The 26,836-nt window shown below is 38.5% G+C and overlaps 1 protein-coding gene across 1 annotated transcript; it reads right to left on the minus strand.

Moving 5' to 3' along the window:
- Window positions 1–3,576: 3,576 nt before the first annotated feature.
- Window positions 3,577–21,778, minus strand: RGS18 (regulator of G protein signaling 18). The gene is made up of 5 exons (XM_026703238.2): window positions 21,254–21,778; window positions 16,726–16,824; window positions 11,838–11,899; window positions 6,723–6,889; window positions 3,577–4,623 (listed from the first exon to the last, which is right to left on the minus strand). Exons 1-5 carry the CDS (start codon window positions 21,367–21,369, stop codon window positions 4,366–4,368), a joined length of 702 nt encoding a protein of 233 aa, XP_026559023.1. The 5' UTR covers window positions 21,370–21,778; the 3' UTR covers window positions 3,577–4,365.
- Window positions 21,779–26,836: the final 5,058 nt, after the last annotated feature.

Raw genomic sequence — 26,836 nt, forward strand, 5'->3', positions numbered from 1 at the left:
TTTCAACAAACACCTTAATCTGAAAATTAGAATAGCAGCTTTCTTTTACTCTCCATGCCTAAATCAATCCACCCTTCTCCTCCCAGTCTTTGAATTTTCATTTTATTTTCAAGTGTATTTACATAATTACATCCTCAAAATTAGGATCAAAAAGAGAACCACCCTCTCTTCATTCATTTACATGGAATGAATAGAAAATCAATCATTGCAATACCATAATATAAAGCAAAGAGGTAAAAGTTCCCTGAACCAGATCTTTAAAACTTCAGCACAAGGAAAAGAAATAAACTTTAGGTCATTCCAGGGGCGGGCTGCTGGGAGTTTGCAGGGGTTCTAGCTAAGATTCTGCACAATTCGGAGAATCCCCAAATCCCACTCCCACACAGCCCATTTTGGATGCAGGTACATGCAGGGTGTGCAGGGAGGCTCGGGAAGGCTGAAAAACGGGCCTCCTGGAAGTTTGAGAAGGCCGTAAATGGGCCCATTTCTGGCTACCAGAGAGCCTCTGGAGTCTGGGGAAGGCAAAAACACCCACCCACACCATGGTGCAGGAGGCCAATTAGGGCACGGCCACTACGGTCATGCCCACCCAGTGACCGGGCAGAGAACCCATTGCTAAAATTTTTGAAGCCCATCCCTGGGTCATTCTAACCTCCTCAAAGAATAAACTTCCTTATTTTCTTTTGACCGTGCAAGCCAATGGTCCACATTTACTTTTTCTGGGAGTGTAGGAAGTTAGCATCCATCCCTCTCCTAGAAAATTGAAATATCCTAGGAAATATTAAAAAGGCAGACTATTTCCCCTAAAAAGAGTAGAAACTCAGAAGCAGAAACTCACCCGCTTTGTTAATGGGTGGGCCATTAAGGCCTGGGCCAGAATATTTTACATAACAAAATTCTCCAGATAAAGCTATAGCAATTGCCCAAAGTCCTTTTCATTGCATCATCATCCAACAAGGCTCAACCAAGCCTGGAACTCAGGACAGCCTACAGAGTTGCCCCTGCATGGCCCCATAGGAGTCTGGCAACCAATCAACATACAAGCTCAAATTCAAATCTCAACAGAGGGTATAAAACCAGGCACTTTCAGCCTTCTTCCTTCTCTTTTCCCTCACCTTGAAGCATGTGATCATCTTCCTTTGGAGCTCCAAGCCATGTGGTCCTGTCCACTATTAAACATCTTTTCAAACAGCCCCATGTTTCCATTGTCTTTTTCCCCACTTGGAACTGAACCCAGAAGGATAATTCTTCCAACAAGAAGAAAAGCATTATAGATTTGTAGACATTTCAAACTATGTGATTAAACATATGGGAATATTTTAAATCTGAGCATGCACTGTACCGATATACTTTCCCTACTGGTTTGAGCGCTGATATAGTCCATACAACAGATATCCATGTTTCTCTCTTGTTTGGAAAAAGATAACAAAAGACTTCTCAGAATGTCACACTAGGCTTTTATTTACAAATGTACAGACTGAACATTCAAATTGTACAGATTTAACAGAAAACTAAAGTACAGTACCCTGCATTCGATTTTAAGGCAGATTCTTACAGAATTCCCAAACTCAACATTCCACATCTCTTTCTCTGCCTTTGTATACATTCTCTCATCTCACACACAAAGTTATGTGCATTATCTTTAGGGATATCCTTGGGAGGGGAACATTGCATATCGTAGGTTAGTTTAATCCTTTACTCCTAATCAGAGGCTTCTCAAAATGGCCTTCAAATGATTCAACCTTGAATTGGAACCCTGACAATGGCCTAATTGTAACAAAGAGTTGTCTAAGTACCCAGTTCCCAAGTCAACCAATCACTTGTACTTTATGAAATATTAGAGTGTAACCAGGTAGACTTTGACAACAGGTATGAACAGTTTTTAAGTATTCTTTTTTTCTGAATTATTGGTCCTCTCTTGCAATTTTGTACCTAAATCAAAAAAGGTTTCTTATTGCAGCTTCACAGGAAAGGGAAAATATCACAATTCTCTGTCCTCTGTATTATAATTTACGGTATCCTAAGGAGATTTAATCAGGCCTCAATTCCACTACATTCTATAAGATTTATTGTTTTTGTTATGTGCATACCTTCAAGTCAGTATTGACTCCTAGTAACTGCCTGGAAAGGTCCCTCCAGGTTGTTTGGGAAGGTTTTCAAACATGGTTTATTGTTGCCTGCTTCCTAGAGCTGAGAAGCAATGACTGGCCCCAGGTTACCTGACAGGTTTCATCAGGCGTGGGATTCAAATTTCTTAACAACTGGTTCTGCAGGTGTGGTGTAATTTGTGGGTGTGGCTTGGTAGTCATGTGATTAGATGGGCATAGCTTGCTGACTGGGCATGGCTTGGGGGTCATATGACTGGATGGGCATGGCTTGTATGTAAATATTATAAATATTTATGTAAACATTGATTATTTTATAAAAAAAGAGCAACTTTTACCCAAAAGCAGGCAAAGCAGGCAGGCGGATTGAATTGCTCACAGAATCACAGATTCACTTAGAGGTCTATCTATCCGCAATCGGCTATCTGAGTCTGTCACATAAAATTTTCTTGCAAACAAACTCACAAAATTAACTCACAACACACCATGTATGTAAATATTGATATATATATATATATATATATATATATATATATATATATATATATATATATATATATATATATATATATATACATGTATATGTTAATTTATATGTATATGTATATGTATATGTATATGTATATGTATATGTATATATATATATATATATATATATATATATATATATATGAGCAATTTTTACCCAAAAGCAGGCAAAGCAGGCAGGCAGATTAAGTTGCTCACAGAATCACAGATTCACTTAGAGATTTACCATTCTTCAATCTGCTGCCTGAGACTGTCACATAAAATTTGCTTGCAAGCAAACTCACAAAATTAACTCTATTTATCTATCTGCAATCGGCTACCTGAGTCTGCACTGAAAAGCTTCAGTCCTAAGGAAGGTTCAGCTCTGCTTTTAGATTAGATAAAAAGCAAGAAATCCAAGTATTTCCTGCTTTCTAGATAATCTAAATCTCCCAGCAGAGCAGAACAGCTGATAGTTGGGGCGGGTGGGGGAAGGAAAAATAGCAACTTACCAAACCAGGCAAGTTGGATGGCTCGCATGCCAGGTAAAGGAGTAAGTGGGCAGGGAGGGGAGGCTCCAGCCAATGGAGTGATTTGCCAGTTCTCTGCACTGCGGACAATCATAACAGGTGTGTGTGCGGTGTTTGCAAGAAATTATCAGCTGTGCTGCCTGGACAGCTGACAAAGCGCTGCGTTTGGATGCGCAATGTTTGAAAATCCTCTTGTTTCCTGCTTTTTCAACCTCAGACGTGCTGTGCAAAGCAGCTGAGGAGGGAAAAGGAGGGAATAAAGGACAGCCTAGAGCCCGGGCAGGCGGGTGGGCCAAACACCAAACCGGTTCAGTGTCAGAAGCTCTTCACAGCTACAGGTTCTATAGAACCGGGCCGAAGTGGTAGCATCTCACCCCTGGGTTTCATGTTTCGGCATGATTAGAACTTGTGGTCTTTCAGGTTCTGGCCTTTACTATTATACCAAACTGAATTTCTAAAGAGTTTATCCTAGGCATCTGTATTTCTTGTTCCTCAATTTATTCAATGTTTTTCTAGGTCACATTTAAAATCAAACTTCTGATGATGTGTTTATTCTTTCTAAATTGTTGAATGTATCTGTTCACTCTTTCACTTTGGGAAGCATAATGTTGAGCATGAATATGTCCACACTTTACTGTGTCTGAAAATGTGATATATGGCTGCATAGAATATAAAGAAAGCAAACTGTTAGATCTAATGTTTGATGAATAATGCTATCTGATGTTCTTACAAAAATCATTCCCACACTGTAAGACGCAGGATTTCCCTGCTTTAATGCTACATATTGTATTTGGATTTTGTACACAAGAAACATATTTGTATTTATGTCTGTGCATGTCCATAGACATTATTATTAAACATGGTACTGTTTATTGGGGACTTGACCTTCATAGTATTAGGTCTACTATAAATGAATTGGAGAAATACAGATGATCACTAAATGGCAGTGAAGAGATATAAACTAACTCTTTGTTCCTCTTTAATGGTCATCCAAAGTTTTGCAGCTCAGAAAGGCCTAATTTTATAAAGAGTATCTGAGAATAAAAAGTTATTGGCAATCCATGCAAAAAATCAAACTGAAACCTTTGGATCATCTACAAGTAAACAAGATAAAATAAAATGGAAACAATTCTGTCAGTTCTATAACTTCCCTCATCTAAACTATTTGAGGCAATGATGCCCCTTCATTGGCATGAAGATCGGTGTCAAAGGGAAATCAACTTTTACAGCCAGACAGCAAAATCTGGCTGGACATCTTTGAAGTCATTGAAGGTAAAAGAACGTGATCTCCGTCGAAGAGCTGAACAGCCTAAAGGTCTGCAATGGAGTAAGTCTAAGTAAAGGTTAGACTTTAAGAAGCGTGGATAACTGTCTTGTTCCATCAGGGCATAAATTTTGTTCTGTGCAGCATCAAACGTATTGTGCGTTGGATGAACCATATTTTGATTTACAGAGACTTTGGTATTAAAATCAAGGTTGACCTAGAGAAAAAGAAGAAACCATTTGATAAAATGGATGGTTGTTGTTTGTTCTCAGTCTTTCCATTTAAGGTATTAACTTCCAATCCTATACATTCTTACCCAAGTATTATAAAGAAATCTGCTACATTTAAATTTTATGAGAAGCCTGGTCAAGAAATGTGATGAGGATATTTTTAGTCTCATCCACGCTCAAGTTTCAGTAATGAGTCCCCAGGGAGTTATATGTCAATTGGTATCTATTTGAGAAACTGTAAACACCTGCCTGCAACACCTTGACAAGCTGGGTCTTTGCCTGGGATCACATGGCAGCTCTAACATACTAAAGACAAGTGCAACATCTGCATTCTATATACTCTGAGGCACTTTCTGGAAATCAAATTTAAAGTGCTGAGCATCCGTATGACAAGCATGTTCAACAAAACTGAAGTGGGGCACAGTAGATTTTCAGTGACAAGAAGTGTGTGCTCTTATTTTTTTTCTAAAAGTTGAACAGAGCACAGTAAAGCATTAACAATGTTCATCACTTATCTAATAGGATTTAAAATGGATACCTTCCCAGCTGTACTAATGTTATATTATTTTTGGAAGATGAATAAGGTTAGTTTTAATCTGTGTTAACTTTCCCAGGGAGGGAGAAAAAAACATTTCCATAACTTAGCTTGTTCAATTTATATGATCACCCACTTGATTGGAATGTTCTAATCATTGCACAGATCATATAGACTCTTAACATACCTTGACATACAGTACTATGTAGCTGCTTTTCTTTCTTGAACACATTTCACATGATGAACATTTGATAATTAACTATAAATGGCATCTAAGCCAATACATGAAGTGTATGTGTATCAGTGGTGGGATTCAATTTTTTTTACTACTGATTCTGTGGGTGTGGCTTGTTGGGCGTGGCAGGGGAAGAATACTTTAAAATCTCCAGTCAGAGGTGGTATTTGCTGGTTCTCTGAACTACTCAAAATTTCTGCTACTGGTTCTCCAGAACTGGTCAGAACCTGCTTAATACCACCTCTGATGTGTATATTTATTTACTACTATATGTAGTTATTATGCAATCCTTAACTCTTTGCCTTTTGAACAAATCTGTAATTATTTTTTTAATCTGCTTAAAGCATCACAGTTATTATTCTGAATGCTGTACTTAAATTGGGGATTTCTTTTATTCATTTGTCTTATCTGAAATCTTGCCAATATTTTAATAATAACTTATATGAACTAATAACCACACCACTAAATATTGCTTCAGGGGACCAATGAAGAATAATTATTATACAATACAATAAAATAAAAAAAATCTTATACAAATAGCAATAAAAATAGGCAGATAAAGTTCTTGGCAAGTACATATCTTCATTCTTTATTGTTGTTTCACTTCTGGGATACTCTTGTACTAAATAATCTTAACCATTTTCAGAGATTGATACATTCCAAATGATATTCAATTGGACAAAATACAAAGCTATTGCAAATTTTCTTAAAAGTAAGTTTCCCCATGTACACTGATTTTTGTTGGGAGCAAGAGCTGAGATTTAGGGGTGGCGTCAGGAGTGAGCTTCAAAAATTTTAGCAGAGGGTTCTCTGCTGGGTGGGCATGGACATGGCCTAGGCGGCCTCCTGCACCATGGCGTGTGTGTTTTTTTGCCCTACCCTGGCTCTGGAGGCTTTCCTCGAGCCTCTAGGATGGTGAAACGGCCTCCCTAGGCTCCAGAGGCCCCCTGGAAGCTGGAAACAGGCCCATTTCTGGCCTTCCTGAATTTCCAGGATACACATTTTTCACCCTCCCCAAGCCTCTCTGTGCACCCTGCACTTACCTGCATCCAAAATGGGCCGTGTGGGAACTCCTGGGAGGGTTGGGGTGGGATGGGTGAAGCCAGCTAGAGTGAGATTTGGGGGTTCTCCAAACTCTGTGGAATCTTAGCTAGAGGATCTCCTGAACTCCCGCAAACCCCCAGCAGTCCACCCCTGGGTGGGGTGGAGGGCAGAAAAGTCATGTCATGGACATTACCTTAACATCCTCTCCCTGCAGACATAATCTTTAAGGATTTAAAAGACCAGTAGTGTTAAGAGAACTACTTTCTCTGTACCTCTTTTGGCGATTCTCTTTCAATAAACGTCTCATAAATTGTCTTTGCTTTGAGTGGAAGTTGCGTGGCATCTTTGCTTTTCCTATATTCTTCACATGCCATCCAAAACTCAATGTTCTCTTCACTAAACTCACTTCTCAAAAACTTGATGAATGCATCTAAGCCAGCTACAAAATAAACAATATGTAATCAAAGAAACAGCAAATAAAACAGGATGACATTTTTTTACTACCATTTTCAGTTAACTCTGTTACCAATTAACTCTCTCCCTAAATTAGACATTTTTGTTATTTTTTTTAGAGTCAGTCCTGGAATAATAACTGTGATTTGCATGGTAAACGATAAGCAAAAATAGTGTCCCAGACTATTCTTTCACTGTGTGGAAGTTCATTTTGAATAAATAAGAAAAGTTTTTGGAAGAATCAGAGCTTAATTTGAGAAAAGTAAATGCAGTTTTCAGTTGAAAAACATCTAATTTAAGGACAAACCCTAGATGTGAATGGATTGCCTAAATATGGCAGATTATATTCTCCTTCAGGCTGACAAAGTGGTGAAGCTGTGCACTCTTTCACACACAGCCTGTTCTCAGTAATTTTCAGGGGTTCCTGATACCATTGTGCAGTTTCAGTACTTCATCACCTTGAGGAAGGACAATGCTATGCACCCATTTTAGCAATAGGTAGTCCATTTATAAGTATGACTTCCCATTTAAATATAAGCTCGGGTTAAAGATAGAGGTAGGGAACAAAACTCCTTCTTAATTTATGGCTCCCTGTAATAAATATGCCATTTTCTTTCAATGTGGCCCTTGTGTGTGGTCTAAGAATGGACAGATTAGACTATTTAGATCAATGTCAATTTCAAATGGATTCATTTATATATTAATTATATATGCATATTCATTTGTAATTTCAAAACCATCCAGCTTCACATCCAGCACATATTTATTTCAACAACATACCGCATACACACACACACACACACACACACAAAACACACACACACACACACACACACACACACACACATATATATACCGTGTTTCTCATAAAATAAAGCTGGGCCTTATTTTTTTTTTGAACCCCCCTCAAAATGGCTATGCCGTCTTTTCATGGGTGACTTAATTCCCCCCCTTGCATCCTCGGGTGGGCGGGCGGTGATGGCTTGGATGTTGACCTTGGCATTGGTGGGACACTTCATATTGGGAGACCTTCCGCCACTGTTGCTTTCACTTTTCCCATGCTGCTGCGGCTTTTAGTGCAGCGCCATGGCATTTGGCACAGCCACAAATAGCCAGCCAGGGCTCCTCCCTTCAACTGGAGCCTGGCAGAGACACTCGGCTTCAGGAGATCCTGTCGCCACCTTCCCTTCGCCTTCGAAGGCAAAGCCAATTCTTTTAAAAATGACACCCTACTACTGGTACAACAAAGCCTCCCCTGCCCGAGAGGGCAGCCCAACCCCACGTGGGGAGGTGAATCTCCCGGGGTCACAGCGCAAGATCGGCCCACTTCGGAAGAAGTGCCCAGCTGCCATCCCTGCCTGGCGCTGGGCAGAGTGTGAAGAGCTTCGCCTGGGGTGCCCAGTGCAGCTGACAGGTGGGCCCTCCTGCCTGGCGGTGGAGCTCTCACCAAGGCAGTGAGCACCTCCCCTCTGGGCCCTCCGCTCATCGTGCCAGGGCAATGCCAGAGCCGTGTGGGCTGGGTAGAGTCAGGAAAGCGAGGCGTGGGTGGATGCCCGCCTGCCAAGCGAAAGAGCTGGGTGGACCCGAGCTTGGCTTCCTTCCCAAGTCCCTCCAGCCCAAACCTGAAGGGGCCACCAGGAGAGGCTGCCCGAGGCAGTGATAGTGCCCACCCATCCACAGACAGGGAGGTGAGGCGACGGCAGCGATGCTTCCCTGGCCGGTGGGTCTGGCAGAAAGAACCCGAAGCCATCTATCCTTTCCACCCCTCACCCAGCCTGTCCCCATCCCGACGCATCTCCAAATGTTCCAGCAGCCCTAAATGCTGCAGTGGCATGGGCATCGGGCAGAGGCGCTGACTCGGCAGGGCTCAGCTCGGAGGAGGACGTGGCGCAGGCCGTCGCCTTGCCTCCCTGTCCATGGATGGGTGGGCGCTATCACTGCCTCAGGCGGCCTCTCTGGATGGCCCCTTTGGGTTTGGGCTGGAGGGACTTGGGAAGGAAGCCAAGCTCGTTTGCTTGGCAGGTGGGCGCGTACCCCTGGCTCGTTTTCCTAGCTCTGCCTAGCCCACACAGCTCTAGCGCGGCCCTGGTGGGATGAGCAGAGAGCCTGGTGGGGAGGCGCTCACTGCCTTGGCGAGAGCTCCGCCACCAGGCAGGAGGGCCCGACTGTCAGCTGCGCTGGGCACCCCAAGCAAAGCTCTTTGCGCTCTTCCCGGCACTGATACTACCTTATCGGTAGTAGGGCGTCATTTTTAAAAGAATTGGCTTTGCCTTCGAAGGCGAAGGGAAGGCGGCAACAGGAGTACCTGAAGCCAAGTGTCTCTGCCAGGCTCCGGTTGTAGGGAGGAGCCCTGGCTGGCCACGTGTGACTGTGCCAAATGCCACAGTGTTGCTCTAAATGCTGTGGCAGCACGGGGAGAAGGGAAAGCAATGGTGGCTAAAGGTCTGCTGATATGAAATGCCCCACCAATGCTAAAATCAACGCAGGCAGCATCATATCCAGGTATGCAACAAAAGTATTTCCTAATGGCAAGCCCCCCCTGCCATTCCCCCCCATTTTGCATGTTTAATATAGGCTTTAATTTGAGGGGGGGGCTTAATTTGATTTTATGCCGATAAAACATGCTGGGACTTCCTATTGGGGGAGGCCATATTGTTGGAGAAACACTACACACACACACACACACACACACACACACACATATATTGTGTTCATCTGTGAGTCAATATGACTGTCAGTCTGATATACAAGCCTGATGATGGCAGATGAGATTCTGCCAAAACGTTGCTACAACTTTAAAATTACAACTATAATGACGTGGGAAAATACCCGAACAAAGCTGAATACCACACGCGCGCGCGCACACACACACACACACACACACACACACACACACACACACACACACACACACACACACACACACATATATATATATATATCCAAATGTAGTTTATTGCAACACCACCATTTGATATGCACTGGATTTAGAATTGCACCATAATCCACAAATATTTTTCAATCTTCACATTGATTATAGATTTGCTTTTATCTTTAGATACTGGCTCTAGATAATATTTTGACTGCAGGATTTGGTTCCACTTATATTACTGGAGGAGAACCATTTTGGTGCAATGATTAAGACATCAGGCTAGAAACTGGGAGACCATGAGCTCTACTCCCACCTTAGGCATGAAGCCAGCTGGGTGATCTTGGGCCAGTCATTCTCTCTCAGCCCTAGGAAGGAGGCAATGGCAAATCACTTCTGAGTAACCTTGTCAAGATAACTGCAGGATTTGTCCAGGCAGTCTCTGAGAATCATACACAATTGAATGGAAGAAATAAAAATATAGAAATACTATTTGCAATATTTCATAGACTTCTAGCTGATCTATCTCAAGAAGAAACTTAGTAAATCTGAAAAACATATAGATATTGGCAACAAAATAAAAGTACTGTAAAATGCAAAGAGCTGCTGTGTTGGATCGTGGTAAAGTCTGAAACCATAAATAAAATATGTTCTGATTTCAGTCAAGTCTTATCCATACATTTATTTTATTGCTTCTTATCACCAGTTATCAAGCACTTTAGTTTTTATTACAATGTTTTGTTGTAAAGTTTACTTTAGTATAGCATAGTGTTTAAGTATGTTTCATCACTCTTAATCCAATACACAGCTATTTTTTATATATCAACAGTAATGATATCCTATATTTTATAGAAAATCTTAATACATAGTATAGACATGGAACAATATCTTAACATGAATACATTGTTTAGAATACAGAATATAGTACATAAAAACCTGTATAAAAATTGCACAAACACATATTAAGGACTCATATTTTCAGTGCCATGGAAAGAAAACTTATGGGAATCTAAACAATTGGACTTTGCTCAAAGGTAGCAACAACACAAAACTTGACCATCTCTCTGGAGGTTTCTACTGGCTGGTCAGCAAAAAGAAATAGTATTTCCTTCTCCTTTGACCCAATGGAGCTTATGTATAGATCCTACCAATCCAAACATATGCACAGTGCAATGGGCATGAGTCAAGTGTTAACTCAAAAATTGCTTGCATGCTGTTTAACTCATTTGCAGTGCTACTTTTTAAAGCCAGGTTTCATCAGGTTGCTCAAAACTCTATCTGAGGCCCAGCAAGGCAGCCTTTAGTTAATGCATATTGAACTATGGGCCAGCAAAAGATCAGTAAACATGGTAATGTATAATATTATAGTTATTAAATAAGCGTTGCAGGCATATTTAGAAACTCTAGTTTAATGTACAGTTACTGAGAATAATTGAAAGCTGCACCAAGTCTTTGCTTGGAAGACTTAGGAAATGGGAAAGAAAGATGATTGGTCGGTTGACTGATGATATCATAATCAACAGCCATTTTCATTGAGTGATTTTTTTTCCTTAATTGAACTTCAAAAATTGTATGACATTTTGTTTCATTTTCAATGGTGTATTCAACTTTGGATTAAAAATAAATAAATAACACAAATATTACAAAAAAATATTTTGTTTGTAATATTGACATCCTGAATCATAACTGATATTGATGGACTAGCTAGAAGTTCATATCTAAGTTAATAGTCACAAGTTCCATTTCATAATTATTCATTGTGCATTGCATAACATATTTAATATTAGTCTTTAAGGATTAATAAAATATCCACTTCTTCCTTAAATAATTTTCTCCACTACTGAAGCTTCAATACTTCTAAGCTTTTATGGTAGTGATCAAAATTCACGGCCATTTTTCACAGCAATCTGACAGTCAAACTTAATAGACTTCTTCACTTTATACATGGTTAATCTTTCATCACAGAAGAATAATGAAAAGATAACTTGCGTGAAACAATTTAGCCTTGTTGTAAGATGCTGAACTGTAATGAAGCATAATGCTAGTTGAAAATATCAATACCAACCTTTATGAGAAATCAGCTGGTCAAAAGATTCAGCCCATTTTTTTACAGTTTCAGGAGTCTCACTGCACAAGATAAAAACAGAGGCATCACCTATTGTGTGCATACTTTCATATTTTCCTAAAATATATTATCTCCAGTTAATTTCAGTCTGTCATATTTCTCATGGTATTGAATAAGAATTTCTTAGAAGAAAAAAACTTCAAAAAGTTTTTGATCTAATTTTACTGATGTTTTTCCCATTAAATTAGGAAAAGAATCAATGTATTGGAAAGAAGTGCTGTCTTCTGAGTCATTTTATTGTACACCCTTAATCTTTTTAAGTAAGTAAATGCATGTTTGACATCTTTATTTTTTTTAAATAAATAAACAACCAAACAAACTATTTTGTTTGGTGAAATGGCAGGTGAAATGGTTTTCGAAGGAAAGAGAATTGTTCATACTGAGATGTGGTTTTGAATACTGCCAAAGACACTATGACCACAGGCTATTTTTAACATTACACAGGAAGCTTTATGGTATTCAGAAAGAAGGATGCAATAGCTGTGGTGCCAGGACATAAGCACACAATTTGCTTACAGCAATATTTTTCATCAAATGCCATGCTATTTTGGAAGGACTCATATTTAATTTAGAAGATGAGAAAGAAGGTTTTTTTTCCTTCTTTTTCTTTTTCAAAAAAGCCAACTATGTCAAATTGTCCATAGTAGTCACTGGTCTTTGACATTGTAGCTCAGAGAAAGATACACCAAAAAGTCTCAACCATTCTTCTGCTAAAAAGTCTGGGAAGTGACCTTTTCAGGTATGTGCTGGGCTGCTTTCACAAGCAGTTGAGAAAATTCGATTTTAGATAGATCATAATAATATGTGGTACAGCCTTGGAGAAATGTGCAAAATAAATTAACTTAGAGGGAAATTAATTTGCAGAGGGAAACAAATAGTGAGGATATAAAGACAATAGCAGGCAAGGTGAGACAGAGCAGATTACCTTTTGCAACCTTCTTAGCTGACTTCTGACAAGCAAAGTCAATGGGGAGCTGCATTCGCTTCAGTACTGCATGACTTGTTTAACAATTGCAGAGATTCAGACAGATAGGTACAGATAATCAGAGTTAGAAGGGACCTTGTAGGTCATCTAGTCCAACCCCCACCCAAATGGGAGACCCTACAGCATTTCTGACAAATGGCAGTCCAATCTCTTCTTGAAAGTCTCAAGTAATGGCGCTCCCATGACTTCCAAGGGCAAGCTGTTCCGTTGATTGATTGTTCTCACTGTCAGAAAGTTTCTCCTTGTTTCTAGGTTAAATCTCTCCTTGTTCAGTTTCCATCCACTATTCCTTGTCTGGCCTACAGGAGCTTTAGAAAATAGCTTGACCCCTTCCTTCCTGTGCAGGGGCAGCCCCTCAAATATTGGAAGACTTCTATCATGTCTCCCCTGGTCCTTCTCTTTACTAGACTAGCCAAGCCCAGTTCCTGCAACCGTTCGTTGTATGTTTTAGCCTCCAGTCCCCTAATCATCCTGGTTGCTCTTCTCTGTACTTTTTCTAGAGTCTCAGCATCTTTTTTGTAATGTGGTGAACAAAACTGGATGCTGTACTCTAGGTGTGGTCTTACTAAGGCTTTATAGAGTGGCATTAGTACTTCCCTTGATCTTGATTGTATCCCTCTGTTAATACAATTTAGGATTGCATTAGCTTTTTTGGCTGCTGCTGCACACTGCTGGCTCATATTTGGCTGGTTGTCCACTAAGACTCCAAGATCCTCACAGTTACTGCTATTGAGCCTGTTTTCACCCAGTCTATATATGTACTTTTGGTTTTTCTTGCCTAAGTGTGGGACTTTACTTTTCTCTATATTGAATTTCATTTTATTAGATATGGCCCAGTGTTCTACTCTGTCAAGATCCATCTGGATCTTGAGCCTATCTTCTTGAGTGTGAGCTATTCCTGCCAGCTTAGTATCATCTACAAATTTGGTAAGTTCTCCTTCTATTCCCTCATCTAATCGTTAATGAAGATATTGAAGAGTACAGGGCCTAAGACGGAACCTTGTGGCACCCCTCTGCTTATTTCCCTCCATGTAGACTTAGACCCATTAAGGACTACTCATTGAGTACAGTTTTGCCAGCCAGTTGCAAATCCACCTAGTGGTGGTGCTATCTATTCCACTTTTTTCTAGCTTACTAAGAAATAGGTTGTGGTCTACTTTATCGAATGCCTTGCTGAAATCTAAATATATTATGTCCACAGTATTTTGCTGGTCTACTAATTTAGTCACTGTGTTGAAGAATGAAATAAGATTGGTTTGGCATGATCTGTTTTTAACAAACCCGTGCTGCTAGTTATTACTTTACTTGTTTCTAGATGTTGGCAGATCTGTTTTTTTTATTATCTTTTCCAGTATCTTCCCGGGTATTGATGTTAGGCTGATTGGTCTATAGTTTCCTGGGTCTGTTGTTTTTTTCCTTTTTGGAAGATGGGAACCACATCAGCTCTTTTCCAGTCCTCTGGTAGTTCCCTGGTGCTCCAGGATTTTTGAAAGATATGGTGCAGTGGTTCTGAGATGACCTCTGCCAGCTCCTTTAAAACTCTGGGATGTAATCCATCAGGCTCCAGTGATTTGTTTTCATCTAGATCAGACAGGTGTTCTCTTACTATTTTTTTTGCTTATTTTAACTTTTATTTCTGGTCTGTCTTTTACAGTTATGTTTTTGGTGGGTTGAGCTATAGTTTCTTTTTGCGTGAAGACAGAGGCAAAGAATGAGTTAAGCAGTTCTGCTTTCTCTCTGTTGCCTGTTACTTCCTTGTCGTCTTCTCTTTTTAGTGGACCGACTGTTTCCTTGATTTTTTTTCTTGTTATTTATATGTTGGAAGAAACTTTTTTATTATTATTATTGACTTTTGTTGCAAGTCTTTGTTCATTCTGAGCCTTTGCTATCCTGACTTCATCTTTGCAGAGTCTGGCTATCTGCTGATATTCTGCCTTAGTTGTATGTCCTTCTTTCCATTTTTTGTACTTGTCCTTTTTTTCTTTCAATTTGCCAAAGAGATCTTTGTGTAGCCATGATGGTTTCTTCTTGGATTTCTTGTTTTTCTTTCTCAGTGGTATTGTGCTAGTCTGGGCTTCTATGATCATACTTTTTAGAGTTTCCCAAGATTCTTGAGTTGTTTTCCCCTTTTGGATTTTCATCCATGGAATCTTTCCCAAGTTCTCTCTGAGTCTATTGAAATCAACTCTTTTAAAATCCAAGACTCTGGTGTCATGTTCTGTTGTTTGTGTTTGTGTTATGTTGAATTCTAGTATGACATGGTCACTCTCACCCAAGGTTCCTGCAGTTTCAACTCTTTCTATCACTTCTTCTCTGTTTGTAAGAATTAAATCCAGTATGGTTGTCCCTCTAGTTTCACCCTCTACTTTTTGGACAACAAAGTTGTCAGCTAGGCTGGTTAGGAACTTATTTGATTTCTCACTTGGTGCAGAATTAGTTTTTGAATTGATATCAGGATAATTGAAGTCTCCCATTACTATTGTTGTGTGTTTCCTGCATATGTTTGTTAGTTGGTTGGCAAAAAGGACATCTATTTTTTCTGCTTGATTGGGTGGCCTATAACATACGCCTGTGGCCATGTCGTTCTTTTTTTCTTTTATATTGACCCATATGCATTCTAGGAAGTTTTCATCTTTGGTTTCATGCATTTCTGTAGCAATATAGTGGTCCTTTACACTTAACAACCATAGCAAAAATGTTCATAACATCAGGTAAGATTCCCTTAACAACAGCTTTACTTAGCAGTGAAAATTCTGATCCTAATTATGGTTGTAAGTGGAGGACTTTTTAATGTCTTTTTTAATATAAATCAGAAGCCAATTCACAAATATTTATCCATTTTATAGATGGGGACACTGAACTGTAGACTAGTCTTCAGAATGTCAGTGAACCTATAGCTGAAAATATACACATATAAAAAGCAGATTTCATAAAGGTATATACACTGAGAAAAATAAGCCTATGCAAAGAATATGTGACAATTAATAAATTAAGACAATATTTCTTAATATCAGAAACATTAAGATGCATGGATTTCAACTACCAGAACTCCCGAGCCAGTATGCTGGGTGAAAAATGCTTTGAGTTGAAGTATTAAGCCAATTTATATCTTACATTTACCATTTTTACAAAACACACGTAGAAAAGAAAGAAATAATCACAAAATCAAACTAAACAACAGTACAAAAAGGATTGTGGGAAGATGTGGATCCTGCAAAAAAAAAAAAAGACTTTTTTTCAAAAAAATATAAGAATTCTATTAAGAATTTCAAAAATTCTGTGAGATCTCATAAGCATGATATGTTCATGTATCCATCTTTGATGAGACCATCACTAAGCTGCACAATGGTGCAAAGGAACTGAAAGATGTTCCTAATCTCTATCAAAACATGGTGATGAAGCATCATATCAGTACTATGCTGACACCTCTCCCCCATTTCCCCTCAAATGTTTCAGTTCTTTAATTTTTCTATTTTTGCCTTTTTTGCTTGCAAGTTCCTTTAGCTTTTTAGAGGCAGGGTTTTTGAACATCTTTCATTGTAGTAAAGTGATACTAATAGTTGTTGAATATACCCTATCTATGCCAACCTGTCCTGGTGGAGCTATGCTATCACCATATCATGAAGTCCATATCATGTGATTTAAACTTGGAGATTTAGCTAAAAAGAAACCCTCCCTTGATGATCATCTTATTACAATAAGTAGAAGGAAAATCTATATCTTACTCATTAAACCTTTTATGAAACTTTCTCAATAGAAAAACAAAACAAAACACAATTTCCAGTTATATTTATACGTAAGCATATATGTATGTATATATATTCATTCCAAAACAGGTCTCACCTTGATGCTTTTGCTAGTTGTTCAAATTTGTCAAAATTCATATTTGGGTGCAATTCAGACTTATGCAAGTAACTTAGCCGATTCCTCTTTTCAAGAGACCTACAAGAAAATGAACGTTACTGCAGTAAGATTTTCAAGCATTTCTCTTTTACCAGCTTAGAGTGCTCTGCAAAGCTCATTGTTTCCCTTTCACATATGATTCCATAAATGTTGATGTTATTTTCCCATTTGCAGGAGAGAATAATAGATTTCTCACTTACACCTCTGAATATTTTTACATACAGAATCATCTGCAAAGGGTAAATGAACATCTTTTCATGTTGATAGTCTTTCACATTTACTTTGGTGACAAGATCAGTAGGGACTTGAGAGTGGGAAGGAATAGGTTTAATTTTAGTGAAGCCAGGCTGAGATCATGAGCTTCTGATACTGTGCTGTATAAAATCAGATAACAGAGAGGAAATTCAGTAGCTGAAATGATTAAAATGAAACACATTTCATGATGCATTCAATGACATTTAAATGTATAAGCTAGTATATCACTGCCACAGAAAGTGCTGCTTGCTTTGATAATATTGAATGATGCAAAGTAGGTGATGATGTGGTATAATAATGGCTTTCCATTCCTCTGTTCCTGATTCCTTGGTTGCCATATCATAGGATTTGTACAAGTAGAATGCTATCATCTCAAGGGACAACAACAAATGGAGGTGGAACTTTTAGCCAAACCACCCATCCATTAAAACTAATATTAGGACTTTTTTTCCCCCTTGCACCACTATTTTTTTATGCTTTCTTGTCAGCATTAACTCCTGTTGACTGTCTGAATAAGCCCCTGAAGTTTTCTTGACAAGATTTTTCAAAAGTAGTTTGTGATTGCCTGCTTTGTAGAACTGAGAGGAGGTGATTGGCTCACGATCATCCAGCTGGCTTTATACTTAAGGAGGAACTAGAACTCATAGCCTCCCAGTTTTTATCCTGATGTATAACCTTAGCTCTCTTGTACCACATTATTTGTATTGTATTTTAGTTACTATAATGAATATAGAAAAAGAGAAGTAATGTATCCATAGGTGTATACATCTATTTTTATGGATACAACATTTGGCATCTGAGTAGCATTCTTGACTTACAAAAAGGAAAGTACAAAAAGCTAAACCTCAGTTACATTTAATCTGATGACATTTAATCTAATGTTCAAGCATTTCAGAATTTCATCCTTCTTTTTCATTATAAATAGCAAAGTTTTCTGGAGACCATAGCCAAAGTTTGGAGAGTTGAATACAGGTTGTGTATTTAACTGGTACAACCTGGTTCTCCCAAAATATAACCATGCAGCTTGATAATTCGAGGTATTGCATCCAAAGCTTCTAGATGGCATCAAACCTTGCTTATTTATTAAACAAATTTATACGGCTGTCTATCTAAGCAATGGAACAATGAACAGTGGATAAAAATACAATGTAAATTCAAATCCAATTTATCAAGGTCCTTGTAAGAAATTTCTTGCCCACATAGCACATGCACAATGCTGGGTCCCATAATAATCTAGCCCCAATGCCTGGGGGTGGGGGAATCAAATATTCATGGCTTTCTTGAAGCCTGGCAAGTCAGGACTATCTCTGTGGGGAGGGAGGAAAAACTGTTCTATAACGTGGAATATAGAGACAGTCTTGATGGAAATATTCAGAAACTGTTACAAAAAGAAGAAAAGACAGAGGTATTCATTAGGTTTTATGAAAAAAAACCTAAGGTATAGATTCAGCGAAGAGTCAGCCTGAGTCATTTCCTAAAACTTAATGAATATTGAGAGAGGAAAAGCACACTCTGTCCATAGTGTGTATCTCAATGAAGCTTAGTTTTATTCTACGAACTGTGGTGGTTCAGTCGTTAGAATACATTATTGCAGGCCACCTCTGCCCACAGTTTAGAATTTGATCATGACCAGCTCAAAGTTGACTCAGCCTTTCATTCTTCCAAGGTCAGTAAAATGAGGACCCAGATTGTTGGGGGTAATATGCTAACTTTGTAAAGCATGTAGAGAGTGCTACAAAGTGCTACGGAACGGTATGTGCTATTGCTAATAGTCTAAGTGCTATTGCTATTGCTATTTTGTGGAGTTTGTTTCATGATGTGGACGACCTCAATGGGCTGAAAATAAGGCAGGTAGCATGGCAGAGAAGGCACAGTTCGTAGGTTCCACCAGTGACATTGGTCACCCAGAAGACACAGAACATGCCAATCTGACAGATTTGGATAGACCACCAAAGATAAGCAATCCTCTAAGTGTTTAGAAAAACATTTAGCTTTATATACATAATACCCAACATGACACTTTACAAACTAATTTTTTAAAAAATAATCAAAGAACTTTGAAATTTTGTAAGTATTCAATCAATATGCATTATTTATACAGTACATCACAGTCTACCATAACAATGTAACTAAGGTTTTGTGTTTGTGTGTATGTGTGTGTGTTTTCAAGTATTATTATTAAACCTCAAAAGACTGACGTTTGTCTACTACTTTGCATGTATGGATTCTTTGTATTTATTCAAATCATCATATATATAAACAAGAAACCACTTCCTCACTTTCCAGTGTTAAAGATATGAGTGCTGCTGTTTACATAACCAAAATGCACCAGCTATCAGTTGTGCCCAGTACGGAAGTGTTAGCAGTCTTAAGGGAAATCCAAAATTTGCAAGAGTGCAAATATTTAAAGGGGGAAAAATGACTCAAAGAGAATCAGTATGATGATATCATGAGGCCTGAATATGTGCCCCAGGCATGGAATAATGAAAATTACTGGAATCTTGAACATAGAATATTTGCATTGCAATTATGTTGCAGGTTTCATTTGCCACTCTATGCTGACATTCTAGGATCTGTAAGGATGATCCCATGTTGGCATACCTTTTTAATGTGAATAGCCACACACCAGCAAAACTTGATAAAACCTGGACTACTCCAAGGTACTGCTGTAAATGATCTTTTTTTTTCCTCTTTGACTGGATGCAATAATAAAATCCAGCCAAGAGGTATAGTTCTTGGTTGCATTTTTTTAGAAATGTTGTGCTACCAGAGTTCATAGTGTGAGAAAGGGAAAAAAGTTTTGGAATCACTGGATCCCGTCCATCACGACAGTTTGCAAGGGAGATACGGGGCATCATAAATACAATACAATAAAATAGACTGGCAGACAAGGAAACATCATCATGTATTGGCTTTAGATACTTGGGGGAAAAAAACAATGCTCAATTGCCATGCAGGATTTCAGAGCAGCACTTAAAGAAAATCAAATGGTATTGGAGGATCATTAAATTAAATTAACTAAATTATTTCTTAATTGTGTTTCAAAGAACGGTCCTTCAATAGGCAGAAGTAATATGTTTTCCACTTCACATTTTCTCAGTATTGTTGGCAGTCAGAATGGAGACTAGTGTTCTGAGACAGATTGTTTAGCAAATACACATCACTAAAGTTGAATTTAATCAAGATAGTGAATGTTGTTTTCTGCCTAAAGGACACATTGATCTGAGTTGATAACCACTTATTTTTACTCTTACCAATGTTAACATCCATATTTTTATTTTGGGAGAGGGGATGCTTTTGACTGTGGGCAGGTACTTTGTCATGCTTATCCCTGATACCAGATCTTGTGATAGTTTTGTAGAGAGATCTTTAGTTCTGATTATGAATTAGCTAAACATCTTTCATTTTGTCTTCAAAAGGAGGAACACATATCTCTACTGAATTCTGATCTCAGTGATTTGGAACCATTTAAATTGTTACTGCATTGTTTTATTTTGCTCTTCATCAGATAGATATACTGGCCTCTTTATAAAAAAACTTCTAAGCCAATTAACTGAATAGCTTGGGTTTGCTTGAAAAAAACACAGTTCATTTTCTTTCATATTTTTATTTAAACATTTTCTACTCTGTCAGAGTCACATTGTTGGAGTTGGGAAGCTATACAAACATTCTAAATAAATAAATAACATTCGGATTTTAACAGAACCTTTCAGTAGTATGCTTTTTTCTGTGGATTGGCACCCCCCCCAAAAAAACCCTAAAATATGTAGATAATTTCAAAAGTTTTTCACTTCATGCTATGCATTTGACCAAATGTGTACCAGTTTCTGCATTTGTCAACATTTGTTACCTGCAATAAGAAATAGTAATTTTTGCATGACTGCAGACTCTTCACTACATCTTGATATTTTGGGGGGAGGGGAGGGTGTAAGGATTGAATAAAGCTTGCATTGAAACAAGAACATGCTCTTATCTTCCCTTTAGCTGCAAAAGGCTCAATGGAATTTATTCCCTCCCTCATCATTTCTTTCCATTCTTTGAACTGTACATCAGTGCTCACTTCTTAGACTTCTGGCCTTCTCTCTTCTTTTCAAAGCTCTATCCTACATGCTATTTCTGCCCTGAGTAGTGGAATGCAATCTGGACTCAGGCATTTTGTTGTTTTTCACACTGAGCAAGAAAATCAAAAAATAATGAACATTCAGTCTCTTACCTGTTTCCTGTGTCTGGCTTTGCCCCTTCTCTATTCAAGGATTTCATGATTTTACAGAGAGTTTTCACTCTTGATGCCGAGTTGAGCTGAGAGGATAAAACCAATGGATTCTCCATTTTGTGTGTAAGCAGTCCGTCAGATTAGATCTTCCTCTGATCTTCTTTCCGTTGCACGTTAATAAATCCTCAAGGACTGGATTGCTCTTTTTTATGTTGCACTTACTTTGAAACTTGATTATTTGGCATGGGCTATTCAGTTTGTGAGATGTTCCACCACTACAGTCCTAGCTACTGTGATAAGCACACGTGACCTTTTAGAGAAGTTTTTTTTTTTTTTTTTCACCCAGAAGTCATTTCTTCAAAAGAGAGATTAGAAATAAGCTTATGTTTTGCAAGTTGGAAAGATAAACATAGGCCTTCCCTCAACTTGTGGTTGTAGCTTGTGGTTAGCAGATATGAATGCGATATTTGGTCAAACAAGATGGCTTTTAGCACACTATACTGAGAACTAAACAAAATCAGCCACAGAGAGCAGCAAGAGGGAAAATTGATATGATTTCCTCTTATTACAGTTTTTTTAAAAGCAGAACTTAAAATAGCTTAAAGTAGTTCTTCAGTCAGGCATTGATGAAGACACATATTAACTTCAATCTGCTGTTTGAGTGCTTTTTAAAAACTATTTTATTTATTTCATAGACATCCAGACCTACTCCTAAGAGGTCAAGACCCTGTGAATGGGCTAATGTTGTCTTCATCATATGAGAACTCTGTGAAGGAGGTTAGACTGAGTGGCAAAACACAAGTGGCCCTTGGATTGTGAATTTTTGATTGACAGTCTTTCACCAACAATTTTTAAATCAAAGTCTGGCTTGTACATATATTTCCTTCAAGCACATATTGTACCCACTTAATATGAACCACAGCTACCATTCTTTATCCTGTCTGAATAACAGCTCTACAAAATGTAACCAGAATTTGAGTCAAAAATTCATTGTGAATTTCTACAGTTACTTTAGAACTACATGAGTTGGAAACTGTGTAGTATGAAACCCAGCTTTGAAAAGTTTGTATGTGAGAAATTGCATTTTGTGTTGAACCTCAGAATCCTGTTTCACATCCTATAATTTCTAACTAGCCATGGAAACATTTAGTAAAAATGAACACTACAGACATGCCTATCTTGTTTCTCTATTTTAACATTTTGCATTCTAATTTTTCTCACATACAGGTGAAACTCAAAAAATTAGAATATCGTGCAAAAGTTCATTTATTTCAGTAATGCAACTTAAAAGATGAACCTTATATATGAGATAGACTCATTACATGCAGAGCAAGATAGTTCAAGCCATGATTTATCATAATTGTGAAGATGATGGCTTACAGCTCATGAAAACCCCAAATCCACAATTTCAGAAAATTAGAATATTACATGCAATCAATAAAACAAGGATTATACATAGAACAATATTGGACCTCTGAAAAATATAAGCATGCATATGTACTCAGAACTTGGTTTGGGCCCCTTTTGTAGCAATTACTGCTTCAATGTGTCATGGCATGGAAGCTATCAGCCTGTGGCACTGCTGAGGTGTTAGGGAAGACCAGGATGCTTCAATAGCAGCCTTCAGCTCTTCTGCATTGTTCGGTCTCATGTCTCTCATCTTTCTCTTGGCAATGCCCCATACATTCTCTATGGGGTTCAGGTCAGGCGAGTTTGCTGGCCAATCAAGCACAGTAATCCCACGGTCATTGAACCAGGTTTTGGTGCTTTTGGCAGTGTGGGCAGGTGCCAAGTCCTGCTGGAAAATGAAGTCAGCATCCCCATAAAGCTCGTCTGTGGAAGGAAGCTCCAAAATCTCCAGGTAGACGGCTGTGTTGACCCGGGATTTAATGAAGCACAGTGGATGACATGGCTCCCCAAATCAACACAGACTGTGGAAACTTCACACTGGACTTCAAGCATCTTGCAGTGTGTGCCTTTCCATTCTTCCTCCAGACTCTGGGTCCTTGGTTTCCAAATGAGATGCAAAAGTTGCTCTCATCACAAAAGAGGACTTTGGACCACTGAGCAACAGACCTGTTCTGTTTTTCTTTGTTCAGGAGTGGCTTGACAAGAGGAATACGACATTTGAAGCCCATGTCCAGGATCTGTCTGTGTGGTGGATCTTGATGCACTGACTCCAGCCTCAGTCCACTCCTTGTGAAAGTCCCCAACACTTTTGAATGGCCTTTTCCTGACAATCCTCTCCAGGCTGCGGTCATCCCTGCTGCTTGTGCACTTTTTTCTTCCACACTTTTCCCTTCCACATAATTTTCTATTAATGTGCTTTGATACAGCACTTTGGGAACATCCAACTTCTTTTGCAGTTACCTTTTGAGGCTTTCCCTCCTTATGGAGGGGGTCAATGATGGTTTTCTGCACAACTGGCAGGTCAGCAGTCTTTCCCATGATTGTGCTTCCTACTAAACCAGACTGAGAGACCATTTAAAGGCTCAGGAACCCTTTGCAGGTGTTATGGCTTAATTAGCTGATTAGAGTGGGACACTTTGAGCCTAGAATATTGAACCTTTTCACAATATACTAATTTTCTGAGATTGTGGATTTGGGGTTTTCATGAGGTGTAAGCCATAATTATCACAATTATGACAAATCATGGCTTGAACTATCTTGCTTTGCATGTAATGAGTCTATCTCATAAATTAGTTTCACTTTTTAAGTTGCATTACTGAAATAAACAAACTTTTGCATGATATTCTAATTTTTCAAGTTTCACCTGTAGTTCTTTTCAATTAATATAATATTTGCACAGAATGTATATATATTCCCCAGTTCCTATGAAATGGCGCTTTTAATGGGCTGGTGCAATAGCATCTGCTTTTTATGTCTAAACAATTTGAAGAGCTTCTATTTTATTAATCCATTTATGTTAGTTTGTATTTTAATGCTTGTTTATGACATATAATAAAAGTATTTGTAAAAATAATAACTACTGCTATCAAATTAAATATAAGCAAATCTGCATTCTACTCAGGGCAGAAATAGCATGCAGGATAGAGATTTGGAAAGAAGAGAGAAAGTCAGAAGTCTAAGAGGTGAGCCTGGACCTACAGTTCAAAGAAGGTCTGTAATACTTTTATAGATTTTACTCAGAATAGCAATAGCACTTAGACTTATATACTACTTCATAACGCTTTACAGCCCTCTCTAAGTGGTTTACAGAGTCAGCATATTGTCCCCAACAATCTGGGTCCTCATTTTACCCACCTCGGAAGGATGGAAGACTGAGTCAACCTTGAGCTGGGTGAGACTGCCAAACTGCTGGCAGTCAGCAATCAGCAGAAGTATCCTGCAGTACTGCATTCTAACCACTGTGCCACTGCGCCTCTCAAAATTCTATTTTGTTCCAGAATAAGCTGTAGAGTTTTTTATTTGTTTTAATTAAAACACTTCTTCTAAAACATGTTAATACATATGTAATGGTGTACTTGTGTAAAATAAACATTAAATATCTGTCTTTTTCAAGTTATGTTATTTAAATGTGCATTTAAGTCATTGAAATAGACCAAGCAGACTTTATATTATCTAATTGGGTGGATTGTGAATGTTGGAGTAAGTCTGTAATATGATGGCAACTATTACTACCTATTACTACCTTACTTAATATTGTTAGTATGCAGTGCAAATGTGACTATTTCCCCAAAGACCCATGAATTTCCTTTCATTAGAAGCTAAATATACAAGTGAAGTGAATGATAAGAGGAGAGACTAATGAGGTTGAATGAGACAGAGAAAACCAAGCCCATATCAGAAATAAAAATGTTTAATGCCAGGAAGACTGAAAATAATCTCAGGAAGGAAGAAATAAAAAAAGTAGCAAAGAAAACTTCCAAGATGAAGCAATGGTGAAAAAAAGAGTAAGAGGGAAAGTGTAAATAACAAAGGAAATTAGTCCACTTAGTATTAACATTACTGAAGAAAGTGCATATACTGTTTTACTTTCTATTGCAGACAAGCCCAGGGCCAATCCTACAGAAGACTGAAGCAACTGCCTTAACCCTCAGATGCTGGAAACCACATGCCATTCCATCTGTGTCTCTGAATAAAAAAATAACAGTGTGGGAAGGGACCTTCCAACCCCCTGCACAAGCAGGAGATCCTATACCATTCTAGACAAATAGCTGTCCAGTCTTTTCTTAAACGCCTCCAGTGATGGAACTGTCTGGAGGCAAGCCATTCCACTGGTTAATTGTTCTCACTGGTAGGAAATGTCTCCTTAGTTCTAGATTGTGCCTCTCCTTGATTAGTTTCCATCTATTATTTCTTGTCTGCTTTCTGATGCTTTGGAAAATAAAAAAATATGCTCTAACTAGGAGCAGAAAGCCTCACAGCTAGCACTGCACTCAAGTAGCAAGATTAAAACACCAGCACGATGGACATCTGTGGATAAAGCACAGGAAGGCATCATCTTATCCCTTGCTTCTAATAGCACAGTATCTTACACTGGCCTAATTTTTGCATGCAAAAATATGAACTTGCACAGGTTGACCTTCTTGTTTAAATCTCATTTTGTATGCTTGCAAATGTTTTATTTCCTTCTCATACATTTCCTTTAACAAAGCAATATTGATTGATTGGATTTTTAAAAGATAAGATCCATATCTGGCTTCATATGCCTTCATCTGATATCCTCTTAGATCATTTGGAGACCAAGAAGCTTTTTTAGAGGACCTTAATAAAAGCAATACTTAGGATGGCTGAGTGAAATCATTTCCTTGTATGCAAAACACTAAATAAATTCAGGCAGCCTGCTTCATTTTCTTGCTTTGTGTCTATTTGCAGGAAAATGTGGACTAGATGGATTTGGTTTGTTTATTTATTTAATAAAAAGGGACCACTCCAGATGGTACTCGCTATCATTTACACTCTATGCAAATATTTTCATTATTCTCATAGCTGAAATACATTTTTTTTAAATTCATTGTTATGAGAATTTTATTATACACAGTAATATAGTGATGCCTGTACTAAAACCATATCAGAACCAAGCTTGCTCAGAGATGGGAATGACATTAACTTGTGCTACTGAGTCCCTCCCTCCCTATCACAGGAAGTCCTAAGAGGACAGCAGCACCCTACACCAGGCAGACTGGCTGCCCACGGTTCCTCTGTCTTGCTGCTGCCCTGAATCCAGACACAGCTAGCTTACTTTGGCCCGCAAGCATGCATGTGGTTTGCAACTTCCTTCCCGTGGCAGAAAGGAATCTTTGGGCAGCAAAGAGTTTTGCTGTATACAGCAAAGTCTTTGCACTGTTTAGGTGTTTGATTCTATAAAAATGGTAGCAGAGGATTATTCTGTAGCCATACCGATTAGTAACAGAGGATGATTACATAGCCATACAGCCATACAGATCAAATAAGACATGAAGTGTACAGTCATTAGGGCTTTGTTGCTTAATAGTTTCAGCTGTCAGGGGAAAACCTCTCCACAGAACAAAAGGAACCATGGATTATAACCATAGATGCAGACTAAATAGTGCCATCAACTGACTGAATAATTCTGTAGTTGTTGCAATACAGAATATC

Source organism: Pseudonaja textilis, chromosome 3, assembly GCF_049901715.1.
Source record: "Pseudonaja textilis isolate UNSWEBS1 chromosome 3, rPseTex1.2, whole genome shotgun sequence".
Classification (NCBI taxonomy): Eukaryota; Metazoa; Chordata; class Lepidosauria; order Squamata; family Elapidae; genus Pseudonaja; species Pseudonaja textilis.

Bases quoted from the DNA above. Each gene is read 5' to 3' on its own strand.
- RGS18 (XM_026703238.2), bottom strand. From the start codon at position 21,369: ATGGAGAATCCATTGGTTTTATCCTCTCAGCTCAACTCGGCATCAAGA. The intron at 16,825-21,253 runs GTAAGAGACTGA...ATTTTCTTGTAG, and splicing joins AAGCCAGACACAGGAAACAG to GTCTCTTGAAAAGAGGAATC. The intron at 4,624-6,722 runs GTACAGAGAAAG...CTTTTTCTCTAG, and splicing joins AAAGAGAATCGCCAAAAGAG to GTCAACCTTGATTTTAATAC.